This window comes from Pongo pygmaeus, chromosome 5, assembly GCF_028885625.2.
Source record: "Pongo pygmaeus isolate AG05252 chromosome 5, NHGRI_mPonPyg2-v2.0_pri, whole genome shotgun sequence".
Lineage (NCBI taxonomy): Eukaryota > Metazoa > Chordata > Mammalia > Primates > Hominidae > Pongo > Pongo pygmaeus.
This window is the reverse complement of record NC_072378.2, coordinates 165980656-166007500: the sequence shown is the minus strand read 5'-3', so window position 1 is coordinate 166007500 and position 26845 is coordinate 165980656. Positions and strand designations below refer to the sequence as shown.

At 38.1% G+C, this 26845-nt stretch overlaps 1 protein-coding gene across 4 annotated transcripts in view; it reads left to right on the top strand.

The window, feature by feature from the left end:
- The window catches only part of C5H6orf118 (chromosome 5 C6orf118 homolog), a 29084-nt gene extending 11994 nt beyond the window's left edge, over positions 1-17090 (top strand). For 2 of the 4 annotated variants that reach the window (XM_054490518.2, XM_054490517.2), the window contains exons 6-10: positions 2017-2075; positions 5424-5605; positions 14121-14174; positions 14278-14333; positions 15873-17090. In XM_054490518.2, the coding sequence (XP_054346493.2) occupies positions 2017-2075; positions 5424-5605; positions 14121-14174; positions 14278-14333; positions 15873-15966 (445 nt within the window). In that variant the 3' untranslated portion in view covers positions 15967-17090. Of the gene's footprint in view, positions 1-2016; positions 2076-5423; positions 5606-9336; positions 9460-14120; positions 14175-14277; positions 14334-15872 lie in introns of those variants that run through there. The other 2 variants (XM_054490520.2, XM_054490519.2) reach the window with 2 other exon arrangements.
- Positions 17091-26845: the final 9755 nt, after the last annotated feature.

Genomic DNA, 26845 nt, shown 5'->3' with positions numbered 1-26845 from the left:
CTACTATGAGAAAAGAACAGAAAAAGAGAATCCAAATGATTTACCTGATGAAAGTCCCTGCCTTACCAAGGAATAATAATAATAAAGTTGAACAAGAAGAAAACTGTAGCACAGCACTCCAGGCTAAATTACATGTTCCCAAAGAGCATTTCAGGACATGACAACGATCTTGAGTCATAAATTTAAAAACTAAGGAGAGAAATCAACAACAACAAAGAAGAAATAAAACAAGATAAAAACCGAGGAAGAAAGTAGTTGAAAAAGTCAAAATTATGTCATAGGTCAAGACTAAATTCTGAAATACCCAAGGAAGAATAGTTTTGAAAGAAAATATAGTAAGAGGCATTGGGAAAAAGTAGAAAAATATTTAAAAGAATGTAAATGAGATACAGAAATAAAAAGTCAGAAAAAGTAGATGAAATAGAACAGAAGCAAATAATGTCCAATTCACGTATAATTAAAGTCCCTGAAGAAAAACAAAGCAATAGAACAAATACCTAAGTAATATTTAAAACTATAATATATAAAAATTTTCTGGAAATAAAACTTTCTTACTATATATATTGAAAAGACTTTCATCATTATTATTAATCCATTGAATCCCCAGTTTCTTAAATTTTTTTTCTTTGAGACAGGGTCTTTCTCTGTTGCCCAGGTTGGAGTGTAGTGGCATGATCACTGCAGTTTCAACCTCTCAGGTGCAAGGGGTCCTCCTACTTCAGCCTCCCAGGTAGCTGAGACCACAGGCACCACACTTGACTAATTTTTGTATTTTTTTAAGTAGAGCTGGGGTTTCACCATGTTGCCCAAGCTGGTCTCCGACTCCTAGGTTCAAGTGATCCACCTGCTTTGGCCCTTCAAAGTGCTGGGATTACAGGCATGAGTCACCATGCCTGGCTCCAGTTTTTTTAAAATTGAGGGTCATAATAACCACCCTATTTCTCTCTTAATCTGTGATGAAAAGAACTAATATGTGTAAAAATCTTAAACTGTTAGGCCCTTTGTAGACATTTGGCATTAGATTATTTGCATGTTGATGTTTTAAATCAAATCACAGTGTTGTCCTCAAAATATGTAATACCTGTTAGACTCCTTTTTGTTTTCTCTTTAAATCTATAAAAGATAAGATAGTTGATGTAGATTACTCTGAACCAAGCAGAAGAAACAAAGAGGTTTTTTTCTCTTTTTAAAAGTTTATTGTATTATTTACTTATTTATTTTCTGTTTGTTTTTTGTTGTTGTTGTTTCTTTTTTTAGAGATGGAGTCTGGCTCTGTCTCCCAGGCTGGAGTGCAGTGGCACGATCTCGGCTCACTGCAACCTCTGCCTCCCGGATTCACGCCATTCTCCTGCCTCAGCCTCCCAAGTAGCTGGGACTATAGGCACCCACCACCACACCCAGCTAATTTTTTGTATTTTAAGTGGAGACGGGGTTTCACCATGTTAGCCAGGATGGTCTCGATCTCCTGACCTCGTGATCCACCTGCCTTGGCCTCCCAAAGTGCTGGGATTACAGGCATGAGCCACCACACCCGGCCTCTTGTATTTTATTTTTAATTCAAACATAGTGAAATTTGTAAATTGTATCTGTTGCACAGAATAATAATACACAGGAATGATGCAGTGTATTTCAGCATCAGGAAAGTCTTCCCATAGCCCTTGACATGTTGTTTGCCTTTGAGTGTAAAATGCTACTTTTTTAAAATTTATTTTTAATTTTTTTTTGCCTTCTTCCTTCTTAGCAAAAAAATACCAATAAATTCTACAGGAAGTCATTTATTTTAAATTAACTCTTTAAAGGCTTATGCAATCTTGGTAAGAAAGTATTATTTTGTTTGTTTAACTTGACTGATTTAGGCTGTCATTTAATAAATATCTTCAGAGTATCTGTTGTGTTAGAAAGTAAGCGGATCTATTTTAATTTCTCAACTATAAGAGATTTGTGGTGTAACACAGACAAAAGGAAAAAGATAGAATGGGATCTAATATTTCCCTATTGTTTATCCTCACATTGTAGACTCAGAAATGAACTGGAGACGGAGCTGGCATTGCTGCAGTCTGCAAAGGAACGATCAGGCAGGTGTCTGTGTGATGTCCTTCCTTATGGGTGCTTTTCTGTGACCTTCATTATTTCAGCTGCTGCAGCCTGGCTGCCTGTCTGTCAACTTGGAAGATGCTGATGCTCCCTCTGAGTTTTGTTGCGAGAATTCAACATATTCACCCACATCACCCAAGATCACAGGGCCTGGCACGTGGTGGTCACTGCCTGTTTGTTCTTCATCTTTTTATTATTACTTGTGAGGAAGAATATGCATTTCATGAGGAATTAATTGCATTTTATGAATATTTTATGAAATAGATATTAACATTTTACAAAATAGATATTAAAATTATTTTGAATGTATACAATTTAGAATGCAATTAAATGATAAAAATAAGTTTAAGTATCTTGCTCATTAACCTTGACTGTTTTCCAACTTTAAATGAAATGCCGTTTTCCCTCCGAGTTTGTTAAACACTCACTCATCCTCTGTTTTTAGATATTTTTTCTCAGCGTCTGGTAGGATATGCTCAAGGCCTATCCTGTTTTAAATTCTTAGTAGAGCTTGGCCTCAAAGATCCTTGCCAGAGTGCTTTTACCACCTTTTTCCCCCTTCTGCCTGTTTCCTCTTTTCTACCTTTGAGCAGCACGGGTGCTGTTAACACTGCTGGATGTCCTTGCACAGGTTTCTTGTCGCCTGATTTGCATCCCCTTGTCCCGCCTGTTCTCTGTCCCAGGCTGACTCTGCTTCTCCTTCCATCCCTTCTCAGGGCTCAGAGGTCACCTGCTTCCCTCCTTCTTCCACCATGTTGTTCGTTCTTTGTAGGGTTCCTCTCACAGATATGAAATAGGACCTATGCTTGGTGTTTTCTGTTTCCTTGCTTTCTCTTAAAACAGGCCCACGATTTAAAAACAAAACAAAAAAACAAAAAAGCAGAAACTTAAGGGCTTTACTGCTAGCCACTAATAAAAAAATGGCAAAGTTTAATAAAAATAAGATGCAGTGACTAACTTTCCAGAACTCTAGTAATCTTTCTTCGTGTTCGATCCTAGCCCACTGTTCCCGTCACTCTTTCATTGCAATGGAACAAACCTGGTGCCCCTGGTTCTTCCTGCTTTATTCTTTTCCCAAAGCTTTCTATCTCAGGAGCCCGCTCCTCCAATCATACACATTTGCTGTGGAATGTCCCCATTTTCATACCTCAGTCTTTCCCTATAGTTATGTCTTGAGGGTAGAAAAGGGTGAGGTGGAGGTCACTCCCTGGGCTTGACACTCCTTTTTGCCTCTTTGAACTCAGCTGATGGTTTTGGGCTGAAACCTTCAGCTTAGGTTAAGGTGGAGAACAAATACTTCATTTTGTAGTTTCTTTCAGTTTGTGTAGAAGCTTAACTAACTATGACCATTTCTATCCCCTCAGCTAGCTCATCATGTGTCTACTTAATTTCCCCAAATTTCAAAATTTAATGTCAAAGTTTCTCCTCTTCCAAATTTGGCAAAGTTGAATGATGGCAGTTGCTTCCATCTTGTTTACTATCTACAAGGAAGGGTTGTTAATATTTCTAACTCTTTTGTGCCCATCGAAAAGTAGTAATTGTTTTTTTCTCAAAAAATTAAGTCTCACCACTCTAATTAGTATATAACTGTGCCGATTGATGACAAATTGGCCTTAGCAGTGGATCACTTGATGTCTCCATTTCCTTTCTGTACTCCTTAAATGTTGATATTCTTTGGAGTCCAGCATCTCTTTGGAAGAGTTAACATTTTTTTAAATTCCAAATCTATTTTACCTGCTAAAAACCCTTCTTTTTTTGCTTGAGATCTGTATATCCAAGTGCCTATTAGACGTGGCCTCTTGAGTGTCCCATAGGTATTTCAACATGTCCGAGATTAAACTCATCATCTCCTTCTCTAAATTGGCATCCCCCTGGCTATTTCAATGGATGGTATCACCAAACACATGGAAATGAAAGCGATAGAACATGTGCCAGGCAAATTTCACTCTCCTACCCCTCAACCTCTTCCAACAAAGCTTGAAATAAGTGGCCAAGTTGGGATTGAAACCAAGTTCTTTCTTACCTCCATGCTTCATTGAACTCATTGTTTTCTTTCTAGCTACAGCTGAGCTAAAACCTAGGGCTTATTTTTGACATTGCCTTCTCTACATTGCCAGATCTAGTCAATTACTAAGGTCTATTTTCTTTTTCTATTTCCTAAATAGTTTTTTGTTGCTGTTGTTGTTGACTTCTCTTCATGCTGGGAGTACTATTCTGATATGGTTTGGCTCTGTGTCCCCACCCAAATCTCATCTTGAATTGTAGTTCCCATAATTCCTATGTGTTGTGGGAGGGACCTGGTGGGAGACAATTGAATAATGAGGACAGTTTCCCCCATACTATTCTCATGGTAGTGAATAAGTTTCACCAGATCTGATGGTTTTATCAGTGGTTTCCCCTTTTGCATATTTCTCATTCTGTCTTTGGCTGCTGCCATCCATGTAAGATGGAACTTCCTCCTCCTTGCCTTCTGCCATAATTGTGAGGCTTCCCCAGCCACGTGGAACTGTAAGTGCAATTAAATCTCTTTTGTTTGTAAATTGCCCAGTCTCAGGTATGTCTTTATCAGCAGCGTGAAACAGACTAATACATACCCTGACCCGATCAACCTGTGTGAATGATTGCCATAGCTTCCCAACAGGTCTTTCTGATTCTAGCCTTGTGCTGTCTGATCCACTTTCAGGACACAATTTCACTGGAGACAGTGATCATTGTCTGATTGTGTCTCTCCCCATATTAAAAGCCCTCAACATCTTTGACTGATTTCTTAACATAGGTCACAAATCTTCTCAGATCTGCCCCCCGTTTCCCTCCTAGCATTGTCCATCAATGTCTAAATTCTGTCTTCTGCTCCCACCCAAAACCTTTCTGCTTGTCTAACTTCTCTTTATCCTTTTGTATTTCAACCTAGCCACACTTCTCTGGCAAAGTCATCCCTGAGCCTTCCTCATGCTGTGTCTGATGTTCTTGCTTTGTCTTACCGTTGCACCTTCTACTCTGCCACTGTCACTTTCTTGTTGTTTCTTGTTGGTCTGCATTGCTAAATCACACACTCTGGAAAAGGCTAATTCACCATTGAACCTTTCTACCTAGCCCAGTGTCTGCACAAAAATGTGTTCAACAAATATGTATTGATTAGAGGAATGAATTAAAGGAGGAATACCCTCATTCTTGGGTCAGATTATTTTTATCGACATGCTTTGAGTTTGAATTATATTTTATAGTTATATATACTATAGCATACATAAAATTGTTAATAATACATAATGCTATTAATAATAACTGAGATATTAAACATGGTAATACTTTGTTTTAAAAAATATTTCCAGAATCATCTGAGAAACATATAATTGATGAAGACCAACTTACTCTTATTGAGAAGGTTGAAAAGAAGAGGTGTGAAATACTCAGTAAGTGGGATGAGATACAAGCTCTGGAAAAAGAAATTAAAACAACTTTGGTTCATACTGGAATTTCAGATATCACTGAGAATAGGATTAAAAGCATAGAGGTACGCAACTTATTTATTTAAGTATTTACATTATTCTTTTGCTTGAAGACCTTGGCAAACACATGAAGTAATGTGATTTGGTAATAGGGTAAAAAAATCATAAAATTTGGCCCAAATATAGTTTTTATTTCAAAATGTTTGTAGCAAATAATCATAATAATTAAAAGATCTATCAAAATAAGAAAAAAGGAAAGTGATAAAAAATTCTATAGATTTCTGTTAATAGCCAAAACCTAATTTTTTGAGTAACATGGACATACAGAGTGGAATAATAGCCATTGAAGACTCCAGAATGTGGGAGTGTGGAAGGGGGATGAGGGATGAAATACTACCTACTGGGTACACTGTACACTATTTGGGTGGTGGTACACTAAAGCCCACCATTACACATATATCCATGTAATACAACTGCACTCATACCCCTAAATCCATAAAAGTCAAAAAATTTAAGAACAGAATTTTAAATTGTGTAGAAAATAACTCAGTGTAACCTCCAGTTGTAGAGTATTTAAGAAATACATGATGTTTTTTATTCTGGTTCTATAGTTAAATATATTTTTCCAGCACTACTTTTATTCTCTTTAGCAGAATTATAGAGCATATAGAAAGGTGTTGGTGGTCCAACCTTTTTTATGAAAAAATTATCTCTTTCTCTTTTACAATCATATGTTCGAATGTTCTGTTTTCTTTTTCTTTTTCTTTTTTCTTTGGAGGGGGGACATGGCTGTGTGCCAATAAAACTTTATTTACAGAAACAGGTGCAGACTGGATTAGTTTTTTGACCCTTGTTTTAGAAGAAAATTATTTAAATATGGAGGAAACGCTATGGTTTACTGTTGTAAGAATCCCCGTGCTATCTGAAACATGTGCTGTGTCAACTCAGGGTTAAATGGATTAAGGGCGGTGCAAGATGTGCTTTGTTAAACAGATGCTTGAAGGCAGCATGCTCTTTAAGAGTCATCACCACTCCCTAATCTCAAGTACCCAGGGACACAAACACTGAAGAAGGCCGCAGGGACCTCTGCCTAGGAAAACCAGAGACCTTTGTTCATGTGTTTATCTGCTGACCTTCTCTCCACTATTATCCTATGACCCTGCCATATCCCCCTCTCCGAGAAACACCCAAGAATGATCAATAAATACTTAATAAAAAAAAAAAAAGAATGAAATATTACTGGATGAAATAATTGTACTGATTCTAGCCTTATTTTAACAGGCTAAGTTTTTACATTTATTTATTTTATTTTAGTTTTTATTTTTTTATATTTTAAGTTCCAGGGTACATGTGCAGGATGTGCAGGTTTGTTACACAAGTAAATGTATGCAATGGTGATTTGCTGCACCTATCATCCCATCACCTAGGGATTAAACCCAACATGCATTAGCTATTTTTCCTGATGTTTTACCTCCCTTCACCCTCCTGACAGCCCCCAGTGTGTGTTGTTCCCCTTCCTGTGTCCATGTATTCTCATTGTTCAGCTCCCACTTACAAGTGAGAACACGTGGTGTTTGGTTTTCTGTTCCTGCATTAGTTACCTGAGGATAATGGTTTCCAGTTCCATCCCTGCCCCTGCAAAGGACATGCGCTCATTCCTTTTTATGACTACATAGTATTCCATGGTGTATATGTACCACATTTTAAAAATCTAGTCTATCGTTGATGGGCATTTGGGTTCATTCCATGTCTTTGCTATTGTGAATAGTTCTGCAATGGACATATATGTACATGTATCTTTATAATAGAATGATTTATATTCCTTTGGATATATACAAAAGGGATTTCGGTTTGCTGGGTCAAATGGTATTTTGAGTTCTAAATCTTTGAGGAATTGCCACACTGTCTTCCACAATGGTTGAATTAATTTACATTCCTACCAACAGTGTAAAAGCATTCCTATTTCTCCACAACTTTGCCAGCATCTGTTGTTTCTTGACTTTTTAATAATTGCCATTCTGACTGGTGTGAGATGGTATCTCATTGTGGTTTTGATTTGAATTTCTCTGATGACCAGTGATGTTGAGCTTTCTTTCATATGCTTGTTGGCCACATGTATGTCTTCTTTTGAGAAGTGTCTGTTCATGTCCTTTGCCCATTTTTTAATGGGGTTGTTTGTTTTTTCTTGTAAATTTGTTTAAGTTCCTTGTAGATTGTGAACATTAGACATTTGCCAGATAAATAGATTGCAGAAATTTTCCCCCATTCTGTGGGTTGTCTGTTTGCTCTGATGATAGTTTCTTTTGCTGTGCAGAACTCTTTAATTAGATCCCATTGTCCATTTTTGCTTTTGTTGCAATTGCTTTTCATGTTTTCATCATGAAATCTTTGCCTATGCCTATATCCTGAATGGTATTGCTTAGATTTTCTTCTAGGGTTTTATAGTTTTGGGTTTTACATTTAAGTATTTAACCTATCTTGAGTTATTTTTTGTATAATGTGTAAGGGAGGGGTCCAGTTTCATTTTTCTGCCAGTTATCCCAGCACCATTTATTAAATAGGGAATCCTTTCCCCATTGCTTGTTTTTGTCAGGTTTGTCAAAGATCAGATGGTTGTAGGCGTGCAGTCTTGTTTCTGAGTTCTCTATTCTGTTCCATTGGTCTATATGTCTGTTTTTTGTACCCATACCATGCTGTTTAGGTCACTGTAGTCTTGTAGTATAGTTTGAAGTCAGGCAGCATGATGCCCCCAGCTTTCTTCTTTTGGCTTAGTGTTGTGTTGGCTATAGGGGATCTTTTTTGTTTCCATATGAAATTTAAAATAGTTTTTTTTTCTAGTAATGTGGAGAATGTCAATGGTAGTTTAATGGGAATAGCATTGAATGTATAAACTACTTTGGGTAGTATTGCCATTTTCATGATATTGATTCTTCCTATCCATGAGCATAGAATGTTTTTCCATTTATTTTTGTCCTCTCTGATTTCCTTGAGTAGTGGTTTGTAGTTTTCCTTGAAGAGGTACTTCACTTCTCTTGTTGGCTATATTCCTAGATATTTTGTTCTCTTTATGGCAATTGTGAATGGGAGTTCATTCATAATTGGGCTCTCTGCCTGTCTGTTGTTGGTTTACAGGAATGCTTGCAATTTTTGCATATTGATTTTGTATCCTGAGACTTTGCTGAAGTTGCTTATCAGCTTAAGAAGCTTTGGGGCTGAGATGGTGGGATTTTCTAGATGTAGGATCATGCCATCTGCAAACACAGACAATTCGACTTCTTCTCTTCCTATTTCAATGCCCTTTATTTCTTTCTCTTGCCTGATTGCCCTGGCTAGAACTCCCAATATTGTGTTGAATAGGAGTGGTGAGCGAGGGCATTCTTATCTTGTGCATGCCAGTTTTAAAGAGGAATGCTTCCAGCTTTTGCCCAGTCAGTATAATATTGGATGTGGGTTTGTCATAAATGGCTCTTACTATTTTGAGATGTGTTCATCAATACCTAGTTTTTTGAGAGTTTTAAACATGCAGGGATGTTGAATTTTATAGAAGACCTTTTCTGTGTCTATTCAGATAATCATGTGGTTTTTGTCTTTAGTTCTGTTTATGTGATAAATTTTACCGATTTGTGTATGTCAAACCAGTCTTGCATCTTGGGGGTGAAGCCAACTTGATTGTGGTGAATAAGCTTTTAGATGTGCGGCTGGATTCGGTTTGCCAGTATTTTATTGAGGATTTTTGCATTAATGTTCATCAGAGATATTGGCCTGAAGTTTTCCTTTTTTGTTGTATCTTTTCCAGGTTTTGGTACCAGGATGATGCGGGCCTCATAAAATGAGTTAAAGAGTCCCTCCTTTTCAATTGTTTGGAAGCGTTTCAGAAGAAATGGTGCCAGTTCCTGTTTGTACCTCTCGTAGAATTCAGCTGTAAATCCATTTGGTCCTGGGCTTTTTTTTTTTTTTAATTTGTGGACTATTTATTACTGCTTCAATTTCAGAACTCATTATTGGTCTATTCAGGGATTCAACTTCTTCCTGGTTCAGTCTTGGGAGGGTGCATGTGTCCAGAAATTTATCCATTTATTCTAGATTTTCTAGTTTATTTGCATAGAGGTGTTTTGGCATTCTTTGATGGTTGTTTGTATTTCTGTGGGGTCAGTGGTGATATTCCCTTTATCATTTTTTATTTTGTCTATTTGATTCTTCTCTCTTTTCTTCTTTATTAATCTAGCTAGTGATCTATTTATTTTATTAATTTTTTTTTCAAAAAACCATCTCCTAGATTCACTGATTTTTGAAGGCTTTTTTGTGTTTCTATTTCCTTCAGTTCTGCCATGATCTTGGTTATTTCCTGTCTTCTGCTTGCTTTGGGGTTTGTTTGCACTTGGTTCTCTAGTTCTTTTAGTTGTGATGTTATATATTGATTTGAGATCTTTCTAGCTTTCTGATGTGGGCATTTAGTGCTATAAATTTCCCTCTTAACACCGCTTTAGCTACATCCGAGAGATTCTGGTATGTTGTCTGTTCTTATTAGTTTCAAAGAGCTTCTTGATTTCTGCCTTAATTTTATTATTTACTCAGGAGTCATTCAGGAGCAGGTTGATCAATTTCCATGTAGTTGTGTGGTTTTGAGTGGGTTTCTTAATCTTGAGTTCTAATTTGATTGCATGTGGTCTGGGAGACTGTTTGTTATGATTTCAATTATTTTGCATTTGCTGAGGAGTGTTTTACTTCCAATTATATGATTGATTTTAGAGTAAGTGCCATGTGGTACTGAGAAGAATGCATATTCTGTTGTTTTGGGATGGAGAGCTCTGTACATATCTATCAGGTCCACTTGCTCTGAGCTGATTTCAAGTCGTGAATATCTTTGTTAATTTTCTGTCTTGATGATCTGTTTAATATTGACAGTGGGGTGTTAAAGTCTCCCACTATTATTAGAGACTTTGTAGGTCTCTAAGAACTTGTTTTATGAATCTGGGTGCTCCTATATTGGGTGCATATATATTTAGGATAGTTAGTTCTTCTTGTTCAATTGAACCCTTTACCATTGTGTAATGCCATTCTTTGTATTTTTTTATCTTTGTTGGTTTAAAGTGTGTTTTGTCAGAAAGTAGGATTGCAACCCCTGCTTTTTATGATTTCCATTTGCTTGTTGAGTTATCCTCCACTCCTTTATTTTGAGCCTATGTGTGTCTTTGCATGTGATATGGGTCTATTGAATACAGCACACTGATGGGTCTTGACTCTTTATCCAGCTTGCCATTTTGTATCTTTTAATTGGGGCATTTAGCCCATTTACATTTAAGGTTAATATTGTTATATGTGAATTTGATCCTGTCATCATGATGCTAGCTGGTTATTTTGCACACCTGCTAATGTAGTTGCTTCATAGTGTCATTGGTCTGTGTGTTTTTGTAGTGGCTGGTAATGGTTTTTCCTTTCCATGATTAGTGCTTCCTTCAGGAGCTCTTGCAAGGCAGGCCTGGTGGTGACAAATTCCCTCAGCATTTTCTTGTCTGAAAAGGATTTTATTTATCCTTTGCTTATGAAGCTTAGTTTGGTTGGTTATGAAATTCTGGGTTGCAAATTATTTTCCTTAAGAATGTTAAGTATTGACCCCCAATCTCTTCTGGCTTGTAAGGTTTCCACTGGGAGGCTTGCTGTTAGTCTGATGGATTTCCCTTTGTAGGTGACCTGGGCTTTCTTTCTGGCTACCCTTAACAATTTTTTCCTTCATTTCAACCTTGGAGAATCTGATGATTATGTATATTGGGGTTAATCTTCTCATGGAGTATTTGACTGCAGTTCTCTGGATTTCCTGTATTTGAATATTGGCCTGTCTTGCTAGGTTGGGGAAGTTCTCCTGGATGAAATACTGAAGTATGTTTTTAAACTTGGTTTCATTCTCCCCATCTCTTTCAAGTACCCCACTCAGTGGTAGTTTCAATATTTTTACATAATCCCATAGTTCTCAGAGGGTTTTTTTTATTCCTTTCATTCTTTTTTCTTTAATCTTGTCTGCCTTTTTTCAGCAAGATATTCTTCAAGCTCTGAGATTATTTCCTCCACTTGGTCTATTTGGCTATTGATACTGGTGGTTGCATTGTGAAGTTCTTGAGTTGTGTTTTTCGACTCCATCAGGTCATTTATGTTTCTCTCTAAACTGATTACTCTGGATAACAGCTCCTATAATATTTTATCATGGTTCTTAGTTTCTCTGCATTGGATTAGAACGTACTCCTTTAGCTCAGTGAAGTTCGTTATTACCCACCTTCTGAAGTCTAATTCTGTCAGTTCATCCATCTCAGCCTCAGCCCAGTTCTATGCCCTTGCTGGAGAGGTGTTGAGATCATTTGGAGGAGAAGAGGCACTCTGGTTTTTTGAGTTTTCAGTTATTTTGCATTAATTCTTTATCATCTTCATGCACTTATCTCTCTTTGATCTTTGAGGGTGCTGACCTTTGGATGGGGTTTTGGTGAGGTCTCATTTGTTGATGTTTTTGTTGTTGTTGCTTTCTGTTTGTTTGCTTTTTTAACAGGCCCCTCTTCCATAGGGCTGCTGCAGTTTGCTGGGGGGTCCACTTCAGACTCTATTCACCTTGGTCCCTCTAGCACCTGGAGGTGTCAGAAATGGAGGCTGCAGAACAGCAAAGATTGCTGCCGACTCCTTCCTCTGGGAGCTTTGTCCCAGAGGAGCACCAACCTGTTTACAACAGAAACGCTTTTGTATAAGGTGTCTAGCGATCCCTGTTGGGAGGTCTCACCCAGTCAGGAGTGCTTAACGAAGCACTCTGACTGCCCCTTGGTGGAGCAGGTGCACTGCGCTTGGGGGAATCCCCCTTGTGCAGACTGACTAGACTCTTCAGAGCCAGCAGACATTCTGTCCATAAACCCCTGCTTGGGACCCAAGACCCTGATGGTGTGGGCTCACGAGGGGATCATCTGATCTGCAGGTTGCACAGATCTGTGGAAAAAGCATGGTTTCCTGGGCAGGGTAACACAATCACTCACTGCCTCCGTTGGCTGGGAGTGGAAGGTCCTCTTGCGGCTCCCAGGTGGGCCATCTCTTCACCCTGCTTTTTCTTGCTTTCTGTGGGTCGTGCCAACCCCCTAGTCAGTCCCAATGAGAGAACCTGGATACTTCAGTTGAAGGTGTAGGATTCACTTGCCATTTTCATTCTTCTCTGTGGGAGCTGCTGACAGCAGCTGCTTCTAGTCGGCCATCTTGGCCCCTCCCTGCAGATTTTCTTCATGTTTTTTGTTTAGGGTTTGATCTCCTTTATTTCTTTCAGAAAATAAATGTCCTCAGGACAAGCATCGATTTATAATTGCATTTTAAAACAGTAATGGGTTCTAAATTTAAATATTGATGCATGATATAATGTCAGAACAATGTAAACTATTCTTTCATAATTAAAACCTCTTTAGATAAAACAAGTCTAAGAAATCGAAAACTCCCTGTGAAGATTCCATATCACTAATTTATATTACCTTAACTACTTCTTATTTATATTTGGCTGCTTAATTCAAATACTGGAAAATACAATAGAATTGCCATTGTTATTCTATTATGTAATTGGTATCTGGTTCTAGATTTCAAACAGACTATTTTCAACCAGGAAAAAAAAAAAAAGCTGAATGTATTGAGGATTCACAATGTATCAGACACTTTTATGAACATTTAAAAAATATAATTTCATTTAATTTGCAGCAACCCTAACAGGTAGCTGCTATTATTAATCCTCTTTTTGAAGTACAGAAATGAAGCACAAATATGCTAAGTAACTTGATTGAGGTCACAGTTAGCAAGCAGTAGACTTAGTATTGAAACTCAGGCTTGGTTCTTAATGATACCCCATTCAGCCTAACTGTTACAATTGCTAATACTTTTCAACATATGTAGTATCTGAAAGAGCAAGTCTTTATACCCTCTGCCCATCATTATTTTGTTCACAATTATCCTGAATATTTTCATTAACACTATTGACTAATTTTTGAAGTTCTGATAATAATACTTTTGGGATTTTGAATTTATAAATGCATTTGGGAGAAAGTGACAGCTTTACAATATTAATACTCCTATCTGGGATTATTTTATACTTATTTAATTTATTTTCATAACTTGGTGAAAGGTAATTATGTTTGTTCTTATGAGTTTATGGGATGTATTACTATTATAACTGGTAATTTAAAAAATTCCCTTTACAGTTTATAATCGGTTATTGCTGATATATATTGATTTATTGATATTTGCATTTTTATATTTTTCCAGCCCCCTTAACGAATTCTATCATTAGTTCTGAAAAGTGAAGAACTCTTCACTTCTGGAATTTCCCTAAAATTTTCTGATATTTTGAAACATCAATTTCCTCCTCTCCTAGTTTTTTACCCAGAGGACCAGGATCTTTCCTTCTCATTAATTGTCCTTCATTTTATGCTTTGTTTCTTCATCTGTTTTTAAGTAGTGTGCTATTGAGTACTCTTGAAATTATAACATCGTTCACATAATCTTGTTAAATAGAGAAAAATAGTTAAAAAATATTTTTAACCAAGTATATTGCTTTTAAAACAACTTCTCTTCCAGCATGAAGCTATACAATTGGAAACAGAAAATATGATTTTAAAGAAGAAAATAAAAGTAAGTTTTTTGTGTGAATCAATGTTTATCAATAAAAATATTTCCTCTAGTGCCTGCTTGTCCTATGTAATAAGCATGACCAACTGATCGTAATTCTTTGTAGGTTACTGAAAACCATGTGAAGCAGATCATAGGAAAGATGAGTGAAGAGAGGCAGGAGTAAGTATTGACATCATGATAAAAGAACTAGAGCAGTATCATGCTGTTCTCAAGATCAGTTATTAAAAACTAGATTAGACTAGACAGACCTTTGAAGAGTTCACACTCATGAAAGCTTACGTTAAATACACATGTTGCATTCTTTTCTGTGCTTTGGAATGCTCAGTCTAAGATTTAGACCTCAATCTGTGCACTTTATTTAGTCATATATAAATGAATTTATTGGATAAAGCTGGAGGTGAGGGTGAATTCACATGGGCAGGAATCAGGAACGTGGGAAGGCATGGCTTTATTTTCTCCAATTATATGGCTTTTAGTGATGTTAAATCTTTGAAAACTCCTATGCATATATTACTCTGAAAATTCTAGTTTAAAAAGTAAGTAGCTGATTTATATCATTTGTTTATAACTAAACTTATAATATTGGTATAAACATTATTATTTATATTATAAGCTTATATTTCACACAGTTACTTTTCTTTGAGTTGGTACTATAGTTTGAATCTCAGAATTTGGTATTATTAAGAGCAATGGAAAACCATATGATGATTTAAATAGGGAAAGGCTTATTTGTATCAACAGGAAAAAGATTTTTAGGTGTAGATGGCTTGGGCTCAATGACATCATTAAGGAACTATGGCTCCTCACCTTTCTTCCCTCCTTTCCTTTGAGTGTGGCTGCTGCCTCCTCGGGGTCTCAATATGGCTGCCTTCAGGCATTAACTGGGTCCGCATTCCATGGATTAAGAAAGGGAAAGGTGAATGACAGATGGCAAAGAGCTTCTCATTTTGAGGCTTTCCATTTTATTCAGGAAGGACAGTTCTTTCCAGGTGCTCCCACCCACATCTCATTGGCCAGCACCATGGGCCAAGGTCACTCTCAGCCGTAAGAGAGGCCAGAACGTAGAGCACCCCACTCTCCAGCTTACGGGGCAGAAAAAGCCGTGGGAGAAAGGGATTGGATAGAGTGCTGAGCGAGCCAGACAGGTGGATCTAGGTTTTGTGGTTCCTTATATCATGTTGGGTGTTCTTAAAAAGAGGGAATAGAGTTACAAATACAAAACTGGGGAAGCACCTCCCATGGCCTTGGCAATGAAAGTGAATGGACTCGAGTATATCATTATGTTCATGGTACACTTACTTCCCATGCCACACTATATGCTACAGGGGAATCCATCTATCTATTTAGAGAATCTGTTACATTCAAGGCCAAAACTCCCTCAAAATATCTGTTTTTTTTTTTTAATTTTTTTAACTTTTATTTTAGGTTAAGGGGTACCTGTGCACGTTTGTTATTATAGACAAACTTGTGTCACAGGGGTTTGGTGTACAGACCATTTCATCATCCAGGTACTAAGCATAGTATCCAATAGTTATTTTTCCTGCAAAATATCTGTTTTAAAAAAGTAAATGATTACAAAGTCTCATCTTGTCTGTTTTTGGGTAAATGTGTCTAAAATAGATGCTTATTTTGAAATTTTATTTCATGCTTAATGTATTTTTTTCTAACCTATGGTATTCATTTCTTATGTATTTTAAGGGGCCTTTGGAAATTTATCAAGGAATTTGTAAAATCAGAGGAAACAGCAGATAACGCTCAAGCGGCTGAACAAATGGCCAGTGAAAATTCTTAACTTCCATGTATGTAGCATGGATATTTGCAGATGCATATACATTCATAAAGATACATTTCATTTCATCAGCTTTAATCTCTAGTAAAATTAATGTGGTATATGTATCCTACTCAGAATACTGAAATACACACATGCATACACATGATTAGTTTCTACTGTTGCATACATATTTACAACAATACTAGTTCTTAACGTATGTTTTACTTTCATTTAATAATGTTCAACTGTGGAAAACACTTTTGATTATTTGCTAAGAATAAGGAATTCAGCACTGCTTGAATACAGCTCAAATTTGTTTATTTGCCAACACAAGTTTACATATATGCATTTAATAAAATTTGATAGTGATTTAATTAATTCCATTTAATTAGATAATCTTTACGGATTGAAAATGATACAGTGCTCCAGACACGTTACACTAGCATTATGTTTTGTACTGCATCTATCTTGGCTGATTGTGATCCTGATGACAACGTGTGCCTTAGGATTTTTATTTATTCCCACTTTGCCTATGAACTAGTCTAAACATCTAGAGTAAACGCAAGCTTGATTCCTTTGGACAATCCTATATAGGGTGATTTTTTTTTTTCTTTGAGACAGTCTCGCTCTGTCGCCCAGGCTGGAGTGCAATGGCACGATCTTGGCTCATTACAACCTCTGCTTCCTCGGTTCAAGCAATTCCCCTGCCTCATTCAGCCTACCGAGTAGCTGGGATCACAGATGTGTGCCACCACACCCAGCTAATTTTTGTATTTTTAGTAGAGACAGGGTTTCACCATGTTGGCCAGGCTGGTTTTGAACTCCTGACCTCAAGTGATCCTCCCACCTTAGCCCCCCAAAGTGCTGGGATTACAGGGGTGAGCCACCATGCCTGGTCTATAGGGTGATTTTGAAGATCAAATGTAAGTGGTAAAGTACACATATGAGGGATTCGATCCTAATTTGTAATCACAGAGTTTGAGGTGAGAGAGATAGAGAAAGAGAAAGAGAGAGAGAGAGATTGGCTTTCTACAGATCAGGAGGTCATTGTCAGGGAGGTGTGCTCCTCAGATTCTGTTTAAGATCCATTAGTTCTTCCTGAGGAATGACTCGCTCTGCTTTTAGAGGTAAAATTGTGGCAGCTACTGAAAATGTTTCCCATATATAGAAATCAACTGGACTTTATTAGCGTACATTGAGTTCTCTGTGTTCCAGTTGCTTTCTATTGGTTATCCATGTCCACTGGGTACCATCTCTCTCATACAGGAGAGAGAACTGATATATGAAGTGCTGAATTGATTTGCTTCAACTACCTTGTTAAACAATGGAGCTGGGATCTGAACCCAGGTTTGGCTGACCCAGTTACTAAACTTTTATCACCAAATCATGCTGCATCATTTACCTATATGACCAGGAGAGACATAGGAAAATGAATGTATGCATTGCCAAGCAGTGGCATAAAGACCACTAGAACTTAAATCAAACAAACAGTGCTGAATTTATTAGCTTGCCAAACAGGAGAGAGCTGTATACTCAAGACGTTCAGGGAGTCTCCAGTTTGAAAGAAAAAAGCTGGATATAGAGGGAAAAGGGGTGCATTATTCCATATTAACACGGCTTTAGGCAAAAGGGGTGCATTATTGCATATTAACAGGACTTTGGGCAAAAAGGGTGCGTTATTCCATATTAACAGGGCTTTAGGCAAAAGGGGTGCATTATTCTATATTAACAGGACTTTAGGCAAAGGGAGTACATTATTCCATATTAACAGGGCTTTGGGCAAAAGAGGTGTGTTATTCCATATTAACGGAGCTTTAGGCATTAAATTTGGAATGGATTTGTGGTGGAGGTCAGGGGGCTGGAAATTACTTTTTTTGGATTGGCTGTTATTCGGGCTAAAGTCACAAAAGCAGAGTTTTCCAAGAGATCTGAGGAGGGTTATAGTAAAGCTTTGTCAAGATCAAAGTCCTGTGGCAGGTGCTTTGATATGTGCATTCTGGGAACTCATAAATTTTTCCTCTAAAAACAGATGCATAATCCTACCATTTATTCATTTATTTATATACATTCATTATATTAACATTCAAGTATATTTCAGATTACCAGTAAGTGAGATGTATAGAAATTAAGAAGACATGGTTCCAATCCTTAGGAAGCTTTAATTTTGTTGTACAGACATGTGAGAATAACAACAGCAAAAAAGCATGAAGAATGCAGATAGGCAAACTCTTACCTACTGCTGGAAGAAGTGTGAATTGATAAGGACATTTAGCAAAGTAATTTGACAACAAGCTGCGTGGATCACTGAGTATGTGTGTGGGTTCCCAATATAGCCCAGCCCTCCTTGCACTTAAGCAGGACGATGTAGCTTGTTTGGGTCAATATGGGTTTGTTGTGATAATGCATTATAAGAAAGAGGGTGAGCTTATACAGACGGATCAGCTTACTTGTAAAAGGAAATAAAAAATACAGAGTCAGAATTTGGATCTCTCAGTGTGAAAAAAACAGACTACTTTTAGCCCACAGATTTAAGGGTTGAGATTTTTAAATACCTGTAATCTGATTAAATGTCTGAAAGAGTAGATTACAGGTGGGGCCTTTCCATCAAAGCTCTGCAGCCTAGGGAGAGTATCTTTGACTTAAAAGTGAGAGATGAGGGCCCGGCGCAGTGGTTCATGCCTGTAATCTGAGAACTTTGGGAGGCTGAGGCAGGCGGATCAGAAGGTCAGGAGTCTGAGACCAGCCTGTCCAACATGGCGAAACCCTGTCTCCACTAAAAATACAAAAAAAAAAAAAAAAAAAAAAATCAGCTTGGTGTGGTGGCAGGTGCCTGTAATCCCAGCTACTTGAGAGGCTGAGGCAAGGAGAATTGTTTGAACCTGGGAGGTGGAGGTTGCAGTAAGCCAAGATTGCACCACTGCACTCCAGCCCAGGAGACAGTGCGAGACTCCGTCTCAAACAAATAAACAAAAAAGAGTGAGAGATGAGAAATGGGAATGAGAAAGCAAAGGAAAAGATCTGAGAGCTTCACTAAGTGAGCTGTGGACACACGGAACTGACGGCGAGCAAAGAGACTGGAAGGCTGCTGAGTTTTCGAAGGAGTTCTACTGCCAAGGAAATCAAGGTAAGAAAATCCCATTACTGTTCAAAACCTAAAGCAATCCTTGGTACCCGACCTTCCATGAGGACGAGGAGGAAGGAAGTTGAAGAATCTGTAGGTCTCCACGGCACATTCCCCAAGGCCCATTTCCATTTCAGAAGTGTCCCCGGGGAGATAAAAGAAGCCCAGCCCAGGGACAAGGACAATGGAGAGGGGGCTTCGTCCAGAGCCACATCAGGGCTTAATAACCAAGGAGCACTGACTGCTTTTTGCTGGGGGACGCCGACAGTGTCTTCTCGACAGGGCTTTGGAAATTTTACAGGCCAAGAACTGCTGTGTGGTGGGGGTGGGGTTAGTGGTGGTGGAGATAGAGGTTATGGTGCTGGTGCTGGTGTGTGTTTCTGTGTGTGTGTGTGTGTCTTATGGTGCTGGTGGAGATTACAGGTAGGGAGAGCAGGAGTTGAAGGTAGAGATATCAGGTGGAGGCGAGAAGGAGTTGGTGGTACTGATTCTAAGTGGAGAGGAACAGAAATGAAAGATAGAGATAGAAGCTGAGAAGGGGTCTGGGCGTGGTGGCTCACGCCTGTAATCTCAGTACTTTTGGAGGCCAAGGTGGGCAGATCACTTGAGCCCAGGAGTTTGAGACCAGCCTAGCCAACATGGTGAAACCCTGTCTTTACTAAAAATACAAAAATTAGCTGGGCATGGTGGCAGACGCCTGTCATCCCAGCTATTTGGGAGGCTGAGGCAGGAGAATTGCTTGAACCTGAGAGGCAGAGGTTGCAGTGAGCCAAGATTGCACCATTACACCCCAGACTGGATGACAGAGTGAGACTCTGTCTCAAAAAAAAAAAAAAAAAAAAAAAAGAAGCAGGAAGGGAGAAGTTGACGGGCGAGATAGTAGTTGTCGGGAGCAGGAGTTGAAGATGGAGAAAGAGTAGAAGGCAGAAAGAGCAGGACTCACTGCTGGTTAGGGTCTGAAGTGTGAGTGAGAGCATAAAATCAAGGGTGCCTTGGAGCTTTGTGTCTGAGCGCTGAATTGGAGCTGACTTTGGGAGGTGCTGATTTTATGAGATGGTGGAGAGCATGGAGCGGGAGGGAATCATGAGGTTTTAGTTAATTTGTAAAGACCTTTAATGGTGCTTTAAAATGAAATTTTATCTCACCATTTTAATTCAATATCTTTGCTTATTACCAATACTGATTGTCTTAAAATATTGTCTTAAAATATGAAGCCAAGCCCAATTAACTCAAATCACACTTTAAATGTAAATGTACTCTACCAGGGACATAATCCATAACTCACTTAAAAATGACATACTAGTAATGTTAACACTTGCATTTTAGGGTTGATCTCTTTGAAGTTCATACTTTAAAATAATGTTCTGTCTGTTTATGTGTGCAATGGGACTCAGCATCTAATGCCATTTATATTCTCATAAAAGGATCAGTTTGTTTAAACTACAGATGAACTTCTCTCAAACTACTAAAAGTGTTTCAGTGTCATAGAAATGCAAATACTACGTTCAATTGATTTAAATTTTTCTTCAAAACTGAGCAACTTAAAATATGTTAGCTATTTTTTCTTTCTTCAATGGATTTTCTGGCACATTGCAGATACAGTACTCAATAACTATTTTTAATTGACTGACTGCCCGTATGTGTCATACCATTTGTTTTACGGGTTTTTCGTTTTAATTCTGTGTAGCTTGGCACATTTACATTGTGTAGCATTCAGCAAATACAAATAATTGAATTCTATGTGGAATAAGAACAATTTAGACAATTGGATTTAAGTTTCTTAAGTAATCATAAATCTGTTTACCTGTGAGTAATATATCAGATGTGCAGTATTAGTTGCTATTTTATTTCTTTAAAACAACAAGAAAGATGAAATTTGTTCTGTTTATGATTTTAAAAGAAAGCTCAATTTTTTTTCTAAGGTGCGCGCCTGCTTAGTGGGGCTGTGATGTCCTTATGGATATGAGGGTTTTCACTCTACTGGATCAGACTGGTTGCCCAGCTTAGCTGGCTGGCGTACAACTGACTATATGTGTAATTCTGACCAGCCATCTGGTGAGTGGGTGTCAGCATTCATCAGGAGGAACAGGAGAGCTGTAATACATTCCTAGGTCTCAGAACTTTTAGAACCTCTTGGATGCATCTGGCTGGCTCTTCCTTCAGAAGAATCATGTCCTCATTTTACAGAGGAGAACATTTTGGCCCAGCCATGGGGGGCTGAAGCCCCAGGGATCAAAAGTGGCCCAGCAAGGTGGACTCAAGTCCTTACTACGACTGAACATAAATCACACGTTTCTCCCGTGAGGGTCACGGGTGAAGGAGATCATAGACAAAGGATGTCAGAGGAGGCCAGTGATGCAAACGAGAGGTCTTTTCACTTGTCGTTTGCTGAAGGGACACCTCCATGGCCCCACCTCAACCGTGCAGCCTCACTCTCCCTTACTGACCTTGATTCTTACTTTGCAGAAAGTGAGCACTGAGGCCATCTGAGAGGAGTGCTCTTCCTTATGTGCCCTCTCTTCCATTCTCAGTAATCCGTCCCCATATTCACAGGGGCCCCCTGCCTTGCACTTTCCAAGTAACATGATCATAATCGCGCAGTGCCATGCTCACCGCTCTAAAGACACTGACAAGGTGCTATTATTATTCCAGTTCCACACACAAGGAAACCAAGGCCCAGGGAGGTGAAGAACTTCCCTCAGGTTGTGGAACTTTGAGAGGCTGAGTCTTGCGCTCTGGTTCCAGGCAGCTGTTCTTAAGGACATCCTACCAAGGCAAATCTCTTTCCTAAATTCCTCATCCTATTGTCTCCTGTTCAGAATCCTCCACTCGGTAGGTTAATATTTCCCTAGATCATGAGATTCTGCTTTTTCATTCATTCCTTCATATTAGGGTAATGATATCTAAATTTCTCCTATTAAAAATAAAAAGAGGAACAGAACATCTTTACCGTATCTTACCCTCTAGGGACAGATCTTCTTTTCAGAGCTAACCTTCTTTTCTGAGCCTTCGCTTTGGCAGTCTGTCAACAGAGAGCTGTGCACTCTAAGCTGAGACTAAGAGGAGACTGCAGGCACAGTGGGGGGCGAAACAGTGTGGGGTCCCCGGTTGTAGCTCATGCAGCTCGAGAGTCTACTGTGGAAGAGAAGCATGAAAAATGTCGTTAGTATTATTTGCTCCACGAAACACAAGAAATGCCACGTTGCTCTGTTTTTAAATCAAATTAAATTTGGTTCTGAGCCCCACTCATATCCATCTGGTGGAAGGATAGCTCAGTTATTACTAGAGTTCCTCTCAGCTCTGCTCATAGATATACAAATCTTGGAGGTGACTTTTTTTTTCTAGAAATTGACAAAATAATTTTAAAATTCATTTGGAAAGGCAAAAAAAACCAACAAGAATCAAGTATACACCCTACCCAACTTCAAAATGTATCATAAAGTTAATCAATAGAGTGTGTTATTGGCAAAATGATAGATCCTCGAAACAGTAGAAAGTCCAGACACAGATTCGCCCACATGTGACTAACCATTTTTTGAAAACAGTGCTAAAGAATTTCATGGGGAAAGGAAAATATTTTCTTCAACAAATGGTCCTATAACTACTACTTATACGTAGGAAAAGAGCCCCACTTCAAGCCCTCCCCTTGTTCTCCCTCCTCCCCGACCCTTCAGTCCTTCTCTGTCTTCTTCCTTTCCTCTCTCCTTCCCAGTTTTAATACTTGTTTGTGCAAAGCATGCTCTTGGCTTTCCTCCGGTTATTTTTATTTGTATCTTTTCCTAGTCTTCTCCTTTCTGAAAGAGAGAGAGAGAGGAGAGACAGAAACAGAGAGATGAGAAAGAGACAGAGAGAGCAATGAGAGAAAAAGAGAGAGAGAGCACCCTTATTTGCACCCTTGAGGCCATGATCCATGGACCTCAAGTAACCCAGATCAATCTCATTATCCATCATCTGGAATTTCTCACTGCCTTGGCATGCCCTCCATATTGCAATCCCTGGGACTGACATTTGAATGAATCATATATGAGGTTAGTGTGATCTTTGACACAGTGCTGTGTGGGCTGCTGAATTTACTGCCTTTGCCTGACTGGGGCTCTGTGGATAGATGGTCTCTTCCTTCAAGAAGTCCAGCATCCAGTGAGGAACAGATGCATATGGAAATTAGCAGAGTGGGTGTGGCGAGTGCTTTAGTGGCGTAAGTGTGAGAGTGCAGCATCATCTGGAAGGTTCAGCTCTACTGGATGGGACAAGAGAGGCTCCCAGAGAGACTGAAGCTCCTTCTGATGCCTTCTCCACCACCTTCATAGATCCTCAAGAATATTCTCCAGGATTCTCCCCTGTCTCCATATGATTCCTTGCACTAAAACCAATGATTTGAAGTGCCCACAGTCAGGGATAGTTTATCTATATTTGTAAATATAGCTATTTACTTTTAAAAGTAAACGATTTTTTTTAGAGGAGTTTTGGGTTCACAGAAAAATTTAGTGGAAAGTAGAGAGAATTCACATATATTCTCTACCCCCGGGTAAGCACAGCCTCCCTATCAATGTCCCCCACCAGAGTGGAACATTTGTTACAACTGATTAACCTACCGACATTGACACATTATCATCAGCCAAACTCCATAGTTTACATTGAGGTTCACTCTTGGTTGTATATTCTATGGGTTTGAACAAATGTATAATGTCGTGTATCCTTCATGTTAGCATCAAACGGAAGAGTTTCATTGCCCTAGAAATCCTCTGTGCCGCACCTACTCACCTCTTCCTTTCTGCTAACCGCTAGTAACCACCGCTCTTTTCGCTGTTTTACCTCTTTGAGAATGTCATAGTTGGAATCATACAATATGTGGCCTTTTCAGATTGGCTTTTTTCACTTAATTGCATGCACTTACTTTTCCTCCACGTGTTTTTATAGTATAATAGCTCATTTATTTTTAATTGCTGAATAATATTCCATTGTCTGCATGTGCCACAGTTAATTTATCCATCCATCCACATATTGAAGGATATCTTGGTTGCTTCCAAGGTTTGACAATAATGAATAAAGTTGATGTAAACATTTTATGCAGGTTTTTGTGTGAACACAAACTTTTAATTCCTTTGGGTAAATGCCAAGAACTATGATTGCTGGATCATATGGTAAGAGTGTGTTTGTAAGAAACTGCCAGTCTTACAAAGTGGGTGTGCCATTTCTCATTACCATTAGCAATGAATGAGTGTTGTTCCTGTTGCCTCACCTCCTCATCAGCATTTGATGTTGTCTTTTTTTTTTTTTTTTTTTTTTTACATTTTGGCCATTCTAATAGGTGTGCAGTGGTATTTCATTGTTCTTTTAACTTTAATTTGCAATCCCCTAAGAACACGTAATGTTGAGCATCATTTCATATGCTTATTTGCCATCTGTGTCTTCTTTGGTGAGACTTCTGTTCAGATAATTGACCATTTTAAAATTGGGTTGTTCATTCTTTATTGTTGAATTTTAAGAGTTCTTTGTATATTTTGGGTTGCAGTCCTTTATCAGATATATCTTTTGCAAATATTTTCTCTCCATCTGTGGCTTAGCTCCTTATCCTCTCAATAGTTATTCATTTGTAACATAAAATTAAGCCATTTTAAAAATCTTTCAAAATGGATTAAGCAACTAACACAGTTTCCATCTAGTCCCATACTGCTCTAGTTTAGAAACAAGGAAGTTGAGTTTTCCTGGATGGAGAAAGATAAAACTTCAGAATATATACATTATTTTCTGAGAGTGTGTGTTTTAACACTATAAAAGTAACACCAACTCCCCTGAGAAATTTTGGAAAACACTCGACGATGTAAAAAAGTAGAAAAATGTCCATAATTCTGTCTACCCAGAAGCTGTCTGTATTCATATTTTGGCATGTTTACTTATTCCTGCCAGTCTTTTCCCTTCTAGTACGTTAATACAGTATTTTAGAAAAAATAAATATCTGGCCTTGTTATCTGGCCATATTGAACAATGGTTTAATATGTTCCCATGTCAACTTTTCTCAATAATAAGCAATTGCTTAGCACCACTTCTTGGATGCTCCTTTCATCAAAATGAAAATATAGCTACTTGTAACATTATGTATGTATTTATTATATTTTAGAATATATGCATACATTATATATATGTATAGTACATATATATGTGTGTTTATAGAAAAAAGTGTTTGATCAGACCACATTTTAAGCTTCTCTTCCAATTCTATACATTTGTGGATTCTAAATCAAAGCCCTAATTTTACAGATTAAGAACAGAAAAGCAATTAGATTAAAGGATTTGTCCAAGGCTCCATAGCAAGTCAAGGGAATAATTAGAAATGAAATTGAGATGATCTAATATTTCAGACCATTTGTTTAGCACATTTCCTATCTCTAAGAAGTAGCATCCAATACTAACTCATTTTCCTTCCTTCCTTCCTTCCTTCCTTCCTTCCTTCCTTCCTCTCTTCCTTCCTCTCTTCCTCCCTTCCTTCTCTCCTCCTTCTCCATCTCCTTCTCGAGACAGGGTCTCACTGGATTGCCCAGGCTAGAATGCAATGACACCATCATAGCTTACTGCAGCCTCAAACTCTTCTGCTCAAGTGATTGTCCCACCTCAATAAGTCCTTCTCTTTCAGAGCATCTACTGGGATGTGTGCATAGATAGACACAGGGAAACCTTGACCCGAATACTGTAGGTCCCTCTCCTGTCACTGCGTTGGGGGAAACAATAAGAAAAAAAGAAATGATCAGATGGAGTTTAGTAAATGTTCATACTATCACACTGGTCTTTAAGTAGATGAAAAAAGAAAAAATGTTCAAGGATAAAGCATTACTAGCAGAACAGAAGCATAATTACATCGAAAGGTTTTAGTTGATGTTTAAAATTGCATAGAATCTAAAAAAAATTCCTGAGCATTTAATATTTCATCTCAAAGGATAATTTATTAAGTCAAACATACCCAATATGTATTTCTTTCAGAGAACTGGGAACACAATATATAAATATATTCTCATTCGAAATGGTAATAAAAAACATAAAATCATCAGAAGGAGTGAAATAACAATAACTTTAATCAAACACCGTGGTCTTTTTTGTGAAATATTTTTATAAACCCAATTTGAACTTAGAGTTAGTGAGAATAAGTTAAACTTACTTTCAAGTATGACTTTATGTTTCGTATCCTAAATAAATACGATCTTAACTTGGATTTGGTCCCATAATCTAGTTGGCTCTTGGGTCCACTTACAAATGTACAACTAAATTCTAAGGAAGAGAAATTATTTTTTGAGAGTAAGCTGTAAGACCTCACAGTCTCCATTTATTATTGTTGTGGAGACCTGACCCAAAATTAATACATTATCATCAAAATTTGCTCAGCTGTGGCTCTCAGTCCAGCCTTTTCATTGTTGTGTTTAAATAAAATATGTTTTATATTCAAATGTGTATAAATCTCTTCCATCTGATTCATTCAAAGTATATATTATTCAAAGGTGTGTTCATGGGTGCAACCTCAAAAACCATTTGATTTGGTCTATGGACGTGCCATTTAACCCGGATTTTCTTCTTGCAAAGTTTAACAGGAGAACTTTAGTTCCAAGGTCTTTTCCAGATTGCGCTGCTAGTGTGTGTTGTAGATTAGTGCTTGCATCTTTCTTACCAGGAATAGTGAGAGGCAGGCTGCCCTGAATAGCTTTCCCGTGTTCTGATGATGCAGGACTATGTGTGCCTAGGAAGAACCATCCGGCGGAAAAGCACTACCTGCAGACAGGGGGAGTGACAACC